We start from the raw sequence: 10,265 nt of genomic DNA, 5'->3' as shown, positions 1-10,265 counted from the left end.
TATATATATAAAAAAAACTCATTATGTTTTGAATGTGAAATACCAATTTTAAGTTTTAGCTTTCATCTTTGATTCCACCCCGTTGTAGGAAACCACTTAAGCAGGCTTGCTCAGCTGCAAGCCTGCAGGCATTTCCTACTCTGCCTAGTGAAAGGGCTAACCCTCCTCGACACACTCACCACTACACCAGTGATTCTGAAGCAACATCCTGACCCTTAATACTGTCAGTTTCGAGCTCTCAAGCTGAAAAATCCTTGATAAGGTGAGAAGATGTCACTGGAATCAGTTAAGATGATGTGCCTAGAGTTCTGCAATACCATTTGCTAAAGTTTTTTGTTTTTTTTATGCACCATTGATTGACAGAAAAAAAAAATCCTTTTTTTTTTTTCTCCTTTGCTTTCCAAGTCTCTCTGTGCAATGACCAACTCTTTGATACTGTCACTTTTTCCAAAGTAAACCATCCAAGCCCCTCATGTTTCAGCTTCATGGGGGGGCTCATGTCTGTTCTTGGTTTGCCACCTTCGAAGGCTTAGGAGAATGGTGTCGTCATAGATTCATGCGCAAGTGCTCAGGTCGTTTGGAGATCATGGGGAAAGCTTGTTTTTTGTATGGCCCAGAGTTTGGCTGCCGGATGGGAAGTGGTGCTGAAGCCTCTCCACAGACTGTCACATCCATTTGTTCTATTCCACTCGTCTCCATTGGGTATTCCACAGGTGGCTGAGTGGTCGACGCGCCGGCAGAAGCACCTCTTCCCCAGAATTCCCCAGGGGAAAACTTGACAGGGCTTGAAAACAAGAAATAGAAGAAAAAACAAAGTCAGAGATGGAGATAGAGCACTGAGGTGTATCTGTTACTCTGCAGGAAGCTCAACTCAACTCTCTACAACTGCCTCAAAGGGGGTTGGTTGTAGAGAGGTGAAGGATTGTCCCTTCTGTCATGTCTGCAGGGACAGGACTAGAGGGAATGGACATCAACTGAGACAGGGGAGAGTCAGAGTAGGTATCAGGAGAAAAATTTTCCATTAGGCTGTTCAGGCACTGGGACGTTGCCCAGGGAGGTGGTGGAGTCACCATCCCTGGAGGTGTTTAAGAGGTGTCTGGATGTGGTCCTGAAGGTTTAGTTCAGGGGTTATAGCAGTGACAGTTTAATGGTTGGACTTGATGATCCTAGAGATCTCTTTCAACCTTGATGATTCTATGGGTTTATAATTCAAATGCCTTTGAGAGGCATTTCTAATTCTTCCTTCCACTGCTAGAAATTTGAGACAGTTTCCATGTCCAGCTTCTGCCATGGAAAGCAAAACTCTCTCACTGAGTTGTGAGGATGTATTTCTAGATCACTGCAGAAGGGATTTTCTGTACTAATACAACTCTTTAGCAGCACAAAGTACTCAGTATGCTCTGAAATGGTTTTAGGGGAATAATGTACCAAAGTCACCAGGACTGAGGTTGTATCAGCATGGAAAAGCAACGAATCAGTGCTTCTTGTGCTGCCAAACACCATAAATTTGTGTTTAACGAAGCAGTTTGTAAAACAGGATTGATCCTGCACTCCTAAGAGTGAGAACTTACTGATTTCAGACTTCCTGAGAAGCAAGGCTGCAGTTTTTATTTCTAGTGCAGACTTATTTCAACTCCTTATCAAAAAGTATAAGAAAAAATCGAAGAGCAAGAAAAAGAAGCAAACCAAGGTACCTGACAGGTGTCCTGGGGCTCCCTATGAATCTGCGAGGGGATCGGATTTTTGGTTCAAAAGAAAATTTCTCTTTTACACTTTCAAGTACGGATGGAGCCACATAGGTAAAACCCTGCAAGACAAGAGAGAAGGAACTGAAACTCCCAGGCAAGATTTACAGCTACACTTGTGCAGTTAGGGTTGTTACATGTGAATTTGGTGATAAGAAAATGATAAAAAGCAGAGTAAATGCAGACACAGGAACTCGACTCCCTGAAACAAACAGAGATTTTAGGGAGTTCCCAGCCTGGTGTTACACCCCAGTTATTTCGACTCAGAGCACAGATTCCCACAGGCACAGTCAATTTAATTCCTTTTGCTCTCTGGACTGGACATTGTTCTCTCTGCATGACTGTGAAAGCACTGCCATGCCCAGTGCTCCTAACACAGCTCTGCAGCAGAACGCTGATGTTTCACAAAGGAAGAATCATTTGGTGGGTAAAGAAAACTTCAGCAACAACCAAAGCCCATAAACATGTCACACCAGAACTGATTTACCTCCAGTCCCCCCTGTGTGCAGTAACAAACCTCACCCCTGGCTCACTCACCAGAAAGACCTGGTTGGCACTTTCACTGAGAGTAGAGTCATCTGGGCTATCAACAGGTGTCTGACGTGTAAACTTTGAATCAAACTGGCTCACATCCTCTTCAGATTGCTTTGCAAAAACAAAATGATTAAGGGTTTATATTACAGATATCAACCAAATGGCTTAGCGATGATCAGTGTGGCCTCTGGCTGGAGTTCATTCCATAGGTTTTTGGCAGAGCTCTGCTGGAGTAAAACCCTGGAGTGGTGTCGGAATCCTGTCGCTGCCAGTGGGAGGTCACTATGGGCACTGACACTGAGAAATAAAGGCAAGGGGGAGGGGCAAAAATTATGGATCAAAAAGGAACACAAATTAAAAAGATGCCTTGAAAAATAAAATTAAAAAAAAATTCTCAAATTACAAACAAAAACTTTTTAGAAATACAATGTCAGTTTCCTTGCAAGTTTAGCCCTCGGTCACAACCAGTATAGAACAGTTGTAACTATGAGTTTTTGGAAGCCTCTCCAGATAATTTCATCCCAGTTTTGCAGATACAGAGATGTTTATACTGTGAGGGATAAAGGACAACTCTGGAGTCAGTGACTATGAAGAATATTGTTTCATTTGGACAAAGAACAACAGTAATTCCAAGATCCCTTCTCCCATTCCTCAGTGTAGCTGGAAAAGGAATAACTATTCATGTGACTATGCAACCATAGAAGCACATTGGGAAAAACCACCTGGTTTGTACAAGTAACTTTCATAAACCTGCTAATACCAGAAAACCCCAAAACTGTAGTCAGATAATTAATTTGGAACCATCAAGTTTTGTGTCATTCTGAATGCCATTCAAAAGGATGAGGGGGGGAAAAAAAAGGTGTGGAGTCTCTGGGCTGGAGATTGCTCAACATTGGTGATGCCTAAGACAGTTGAAAGTGAGAATTTTAGTAGGTGGAAAGGAACTATTGGGGTGGCAATACCCAGTGCTGCTGCAGCTAATTGTACCCAGAGGGAAAACAGACACCCCACACCATCCAGACACAATGGGAGAACAGAGACTTTTTCCTCACACTGGTTTGAGCTAAGCTTTAACTACTGCACAAGATGTGCAAATGTTAATAAGCAAAGAAAATGCTAAATTAGGGGATTTCATTTCCCTTTGCTTGGCAACTGTTTATTATCTGAGTTTCAGCTAAGTCCTGACTTACTGCTTAGGGTTCAGATGCAGAAATTGAGAGTGAATTGCACTTGCAAGTCTGTTTAACCTGCAGGTTAGAGGCAGGAGGAACTGACACTGATCAGGTGGGAGATCAGCTCGGCCATCTGTGGCAAGAGTTGAATCTGTCACCTCAGTTTAACCTGTAACTACAGTACCAGGAATCCATGGCACTTAGGGTTGTGAAGTGACTGGTTTTAAGTTTTAGATTCCACATTAAGACCTTTCCTAAAGGCAAACAAGGAATAATCTCCCAGCATTCCCAGTACATACCAATAGGGGTTTAAAAGGAGGTTCCACCTTTCGTGCCAACAGCTCATCCCAGTTAATGTGTCTGAAGAATGGGTGAGCCTACAAGAGGTACAACAGCACAGAGTCAGCATCTGCCTCTGGGGTACAAATCACAGGCACTGAGCAATTAACATCTTCTCTGACCCCTTCTCTGGGGTCTTTCTGTCCAAAGTCACATAGGGGTCTAGTGTAACATGTTCTGCAGCACATCAGAGTAGCTGGAAGAGCTGAAAATTGATCCCACACCTCCAAGTCAGACAACACACATCCCTGAAATGTTTTCCTTGAGAATGTTAAAAAAGCCAGTTTCCATGCAGAATAACTCTACATTCTCAGCTTTAAAAGTTAGGTATCTAAAAATCATGGCAAAACATTGTATTAATAACAAAATATCAGAACTGTGAAATAAGAAGGACTCTCTAATACTTTGTTAATGTCACCACCAAAAAAAAAAGTTAAGCTGGAAGCAACAGCAACTAAACCTCTGTCTTAGATTTTAGTTATGCCACATTTAGCCCTTGAAAGAGGTAAGTGCAAGGGCAGGTTTTTCATCAGACTGCCACGAGTATCAGTGCTCTCCCAGAGCTGCACAATTAGCATTGTGCAACTAGCAGGAAGAATAAAAGTTATTTTCCAAATCTCAAATTACCCAATAGGTAAAGAGCTGCTTATGTTAAGCTTTAAAGCACTCAATCTTGATCAGCTGTCACATGTGGCTGCTTTTCTGCTCATCACCCTTCAAGACAGACTCTCCTTCCTTGATGTACCCTCAAAGCTGTTTGATTTTCAATGAGGTAATTCAAGAATTCTAAGTGCAAAAGTTACCTGAACTTCTCCAGCATCTCCGGGCCCAGCTCCTAGACGTGAGGCAGCATTTCTTTTTAGCAGCTTGATGAGAGATAACATCCAAAAAAGCAAGATTAGTTGTGCTGTTATGACTAGCCTAGTTCCTGACATGAATCTTCACTTGACCGAGTCCCATGCAGAATCAACACAGAACCATCACAAAATCTGCATGAGTTAGAAAACACTTGGATTTTCAAGGAAAATCACTTTCTGTCCCACACAGCACAAGACTGAGCTGTTTAGTAACACACCAAGCTTGGACTGAGCAGCCACAGTGGTATCATTATGTTTCTGGTTGCTACACACATGTGCAGTACTGGCAGTCACTGAAATTGTACCTTTTTAAGCAGATCTCTGGCTTCTTGTGTGAGGTAGGGAGGCAAGTTGAGTTTACACTTGAGAATCTTGTCAATTGTCTTCTTTCTGTTCTCCCCAGTGAAAGGAGGCTGAAAACAATTGGGACAGGAGGGAAAACAAGGACTGGTTCAGATCTCTTATTTGTGTACACAGAACTCACTTCAGATATTTATTTATAAAGCAAGTGAAACTACTGCAAATAGAACTTGCAAGTCACTGGGTAACAGCAGCTCCTGACTGCAGTCAACACAACTTGAGCTGTGTTTTAGTTATTACAGATTATATACTTGCAGTCTGTACCTATGTAGTTTGTATGAATTCACACATGCATCTGAATTGGGATACAAGGAACTACAAAAGCTACAAAGAGAAATACATGCAATTATAACTGTGCACCTACTGCTCCAGTCAGCATGTCATACATTAATGCCCCCAAACTCCACCAGTCCACAGCACGATTATGCCCACTCCTCATCAAGATTTCAGGGGCCCTGTAATCAGAAAAAAAAAATAAATCAAAGTTACACAAGTATTTTAACTAGTTTAGTATTGACTCCAAGTTTTCAAACAAACCCCCACATAGCAAGGGAAAATTTCCTTGATAAATGTGACTGAACACATGAACCAACAGTTAAACAAGGCACAAATTAGCCACTACCCCCAGCCCAGAGTAATATTTTCTGTCTCATCATGCAGCTCACATGTATTCAATTGTTCCACAGAATGTGTGTGTGACTGTTCCATCATGAATAGATTCTTTACACAATCCAAAGTCAGTCAGTTTTACATGACCTGAAATTAAAGAGATACAATTTAAGACTTGTCAGAATTCTGACATTTGGATAAGTAACATTAAAAAAGAAAAGGATTTTTAATGTGGATATGTAGTAATTCTGAACTACTTCCACATATCTTCCATGGTCTGACAGAGCAATACAGTCATAAAACAGAGTGAGGTAATCACACAGAGAGAAAACCTCTGCCTTAGACCTGCATAACAAAGTGTTAGCACTTGAAGAGAAACAAAAGTACCCCAAAATTCATTCACAAATGTATTTCAACATAAAGATTGCACAGCATCATTCAGCTCCAAGTTGGCTATCAAATGTTACTGCTTTCTTTAAAGTTCACAGACTTCAACAAACTGCAGTGCCTTGAATAATTCAGTACAAAAACTACACTAAATAAAGAAGTTAAGAAAACATGAAAAGAGTGGGCGGTACAGCGTGATCAGTGTCACACAGGCACTGTACAGTGCATTCAGGAACTGAAACTGCTGTCAGGTGAAGTGTCAGCAGCAAGGGAAGTCACTGCAGCCACAGATGATGTGGCACCCAAACTGCCTCTCCTACCATCTGACTAAAATGTCACTGAGTCTGTGCTGAAGACACAAACATTTATGTACTTTACAACGATCCAGCAGAAGAACAATTCCAGAGGTGCAGAAATAGCAAGTCAAACATGCAAAACATGCCTGGCTCTATCCACTTGGAGCTTGCTGGGGCCTATTAAAGCCAAAGCAACTGTGTTGGAGGGCAATTAGCTTTGGCAGTTCTTTGGTTATAGCAAGAGTGATAAGGAACCTGCCATTGTTGTAAGGAAATTCAGATACAAGTGAGGAGCTGTGACCTTTGAAGGACTGTTTTCAAATGACTGGTAACCCAACTCATTACTAGATTTCTACCTTGATGATTAAGCATGATATTTTCTGGCTTCAGATCACGGTAGATGATTCCTTTTTGATGCAAGTGCCCCAGTGCCATTGAGATTTCTGCCAAGTAAAAGCTGAAAGGAAACATATGCCACAAAATTAGACATATTCAATCATGCAAAACATCTTCAGCACTAAGACTATTATGTACATAGCAACAGCTCCTTCAAAGGATCATTAGCAGTGTATGAAAAAAGAAATGAGAAACAATGATGCCTTTGAGGCTAATTTGCCTAAAGTCACACAGAGTCCAAGAACTACAAACTGATGCCATAAGCATTAGGTTTACCTATCAGTAGGGATCTTATACTGAGTATACTTGGGGCAATCTGCATTTGAAAATGAAGCTTAGAATAAAGCCATTACAGGGACTTGGAAATTCTGCAACTGGTAAAATTGTGTGTGGCTCAAGAAAGAAAAAAATTTGCATTTACAGCAATTTACAGTTTTTTCTCCAACACCCAAAACACCTCCTTGACCACAGCCCTATGGAATAGAGCCTCACTCAGCAACCAGCACTGAACTCTGGGGTGCAGTTACACCAGCACAAACTGGTAAGTACAGAACACAGACATCTTCCCCAAAGCCAGTGAACTGCTCTTTTCACTACACTACGCAATGAATGAGTAGTTATATATAGTTTAAACACTTGGAAAAAAACCCAAACTATTAATTTACAAAAATAGCTTCACTTACCAAGCTGTGTCTTCCATAAATATCCCTTCTCTCTCTAACTGCATAAATAGTTCTCCTCCTGTCATGAGAAAAAATAGATTATACTCAATAAAAGTATCATTTTTAGTCACTCAAAGTCTGTTTTCCAGGAAAAGTGTAAGCAATAGGTATTTTTTTCCTGCTGTACAAATTGTTGTTCCACAAAAAAGAAAACCAAATGAAAACTCACTATTCTGTTACCCTCAGAACTGCAGCAACCTAAAGCATCAGATGCTGAAAAAGCCAACTGCATTTCTGTCCCTGTTTTTTGTTATAGCTTGAGAAAATTGCTTCTAGTCTGTGTGTTTCCCCAAGCCTGAAATACAGAGGGACTAAACCTCTGCGACTGTACAGAATCTCAGTGTAACATACAAACAGTACAAATCTACAAAAATGGAAACAAGAGTATTAAAACCCTCCTCTGCTGTACTGTCATGAAAAAGTAATAATTTTGTGTTTCACTCCTCTTCATTGCATTGAGTTACAAAGCTTATTTCTGTTGTTCTATGTATTTTTAACACTAACCTACTTTATATTTTAAGCCCATTGTTAACTGCCCTTTCACACACAGGGTAAGAGACCCAAATTCCTGATTGTGTAAGACACCAAGAAGCAGGTAACAATTTCATGTACTGACCACTGAGATACTCAAGGATGAGGTAGAGTTTTCCACCAGTCTGAAAGGCATAAATTAAGTCTACGATGAAGGGATGTTTCACTTCCTCCAGTATATTCCTCTCTGCTTTTGTGTGTGCTGTATCCTTGGCATTCCTTACAATCATTGCCTATAAAAAGCAGAGATAGGTGAGCACAACATGCTAAACAAGGAGCACTTTTATACTGAATTCATTAAATCACAGCACTACATATGAGTCAGAAATATCATCAAAGACATGAAATTTCACAATACATATATACCATGAGAGACATGACATAACATAACTCGCAGAAGTTGAAGCCTTTATTTATTTCACAGAACTACACAATAATTCAGGTTAGGAGGGACCTTCTGACCTATTTAAATGAGCTACTAAGAACTACGTGGACAGAAAATGTTGAATTCTAATTTCAACTGTACCTAGGTAACAACTCTGTGCATAATCAATCTTAGTTTTAGGTATGTTAAATTAAAAAAAAAGCTAAATGGAAGGATAGATTTTTTCAAGATTCAGACAGGAGTGAAATGTGAACATTACCTTTTTAAGAACTTTCATGGCAAATATTTTCCCAGTGTTTGCTCCAGTTACTTTTCGTACTTGAAACACCTAAACAGCAACACAAAACACTCAAATATTACAGCTGCATTAGCTGTCAGAAGTTAAAAAAGGACAAGTTCTGCAAAAGAAGAGGTGAAATCATCCACAAAATACAACACTGCCTGAAGAGAGAAGTGCTAATTGGAACCAGAACCAGTTTGGAACATTTCCAGCTGGCGAGGCTCTGCCAGGGACCTTGGTCCCACCACAGCAACCTTGGCAGCCCTGAGGTTACCCTCTGGCAGAATGAACTTTTCAGAAGACAGGATGGAAAGCTCAGAGCTTGCCAAGGGAGCACTTTGACAGAGTAATAGATTTTCTCCTGGAGAAAGGAGCTCCTCACCTTGCCATAGCCTCCTTTGCCAAGCACACGCAGCAGCTCGAAGCACTCCGGTCGGATCTTCTCTGGGCCTCTGTTCACACTGGTCTCTGAAATCTCAAATTTTTCACAATGCTCCATGCCACTGGATAAAACCAAAACAAGAGATGTTAGACCACCTGATACTCAAAAATGACCCCATGAAAGCAAACAAATGTCTCCCTGGAAAGCACAGCCTGTGTGACGTAACAGAGAGCTCTCAGCACCAGAGATGGTATTTAGCTGTGTGCAAAGCTCTGAGCTGCAACTTGCACAGAGCTTACCTGCAAATTTGGAGCACTTATAGGATCAACATTTCCTTCAAATCCCTTCATTTTAATGCATAGTACATCTCTGCACTACACCAGAATTAAGTTTAGAAGATCAAAGCCTCAAACTGACTTAGACACTTCTCCGAAATCTCAAGGCAAAGCTCTCAGGTGTGATTAAGTTTCAGATCACATTCAGCAGCTCTAACAGTCATGGTGAGGCTTCCAGAACACAAATATCTTGCAGAAAAAGCTGTAACAAATGAAGTCTCATCACTCTGAACATGCTGAAGCAATCAGGGATCTGTAAGGGAAGGCAGTGCTGAAGGTATCTATCCCCTAACCCCTGAATTCTCCTCTGCTCACACTGCTCTGCACATCTGCAACCAGAGCCTTGAGAGCATGACCAGGACACACAGTGCTCTGCAGACACTGCACACAGCCACATTACAAACACTGCTCAAGTACAAGAGATTGGTTAGGACAAACAAGGATTAAAAGACAAAAAAAGTTCCACCAGAACTTGGTTTTATTATGATTATTTCACTCCAAGATACAAATTTTAAGGTGAAGAAATAGTGAAGTGTCTAGAAACAACTCAAAATTGAACCAGAAGGACAAAAATTTCTATTTAGCTTAACAAATGCAATAAACTTAGAAGTTCTGTGCAGTTGGCATGAATGGTACAGAAATACAGAATTATCTAGCAGCAACTTACAGGTCATATTGGCCAACTCCTCCATGGTCCATACTCTCACTTAACTGACCCTGGGGGTAAGAAGGGTAGAAGAAAGATTGAATTATAAAATGAAAAAAAAAATCATTAAAAATAAAGGCACTGATGTGGTTTACAACTTGGTATTAAAAACGTACATCCGTATTTACATTTATTGTATAATTAAACAGATCTATCAGCAGAAGGTAAAAAAACCTACAAAACTCTGTGCAAGATTTGCAATTCTCCCACACATCTCAAACAGTGACCA

General features: G+C 40.7%; 1 protein-coding gene across 2 annotated transcripts; it reads right to left on the bottom strand.

The window, feature by feature from the left end:
- On the bottom strand, positions 1-10,042 carry RPS6KB1 (ribosomal protein S6 kinase, 70kDa, polypeptide 1). 2 transcript variants are annotated; one of them, XM_009084128.1, is made up of 14 exons: positions 9,998-10,042; positions 8,996-9,116; positions 8,593-8,661; positions 8,034-8,181; positions 7,379-7,436; positions 6,656-6,756; positions 5,673-5,763; positions 5,372-5,462; positions 4,953-5,060; positions 4,594-4,656; positions 3,751-3,828; positions 2,283-2,390; positions 1,695-1,807; positions 1-784 (listed from the first exon to the last, which is right to left on the bottom strand). In XM_009084128.1, the coding sequence occupies exons 1-14, from the start codon at positions 10,027-10,029 to the stop codon at positions 547-549; spliced, it is 1,419 nt and encodes a 472-aa protein (XP_009082376.1). In that variant the 5' UTR covers positions 10,030-10,042; the 3' UTR covers positions 1-546. The 2 variants fall into 2 exon arrangements, with proteins under 2 accessions (XP_009082376.1, XP_009082377.1); XM_009084129.1 differs by lacking the exon at positions 8,593-8,661 and having other exon boundaries at positions 172-784; positions 9,998-10,041.
- Between the last annotated feature and the right edge of the window lie 223 nt (positions 10,043-10,265).

Source organism: Acanthisitta chloris, unplaced genomic scaffold (genome assembly GCF_000695815.1).
Source record: "Acanthisitta chloris isolate BGI_N310 unplaced genomic scaffold, ASM69581v1 scaffold33601, whole genome shotgun sequence".
Classification (NCBI taxonomy): domain Eukaryota; kingdom Metazoa; phylum Chordata; class Aves; order Passeriformes; family Acanthisittidae; genus Acanthisitta; species Acanthisitta chloris.
Note: the sequence above shows the minus strand (reverse complement) of the source record. Positions and strands in the feature narration are given on the sequence as shown.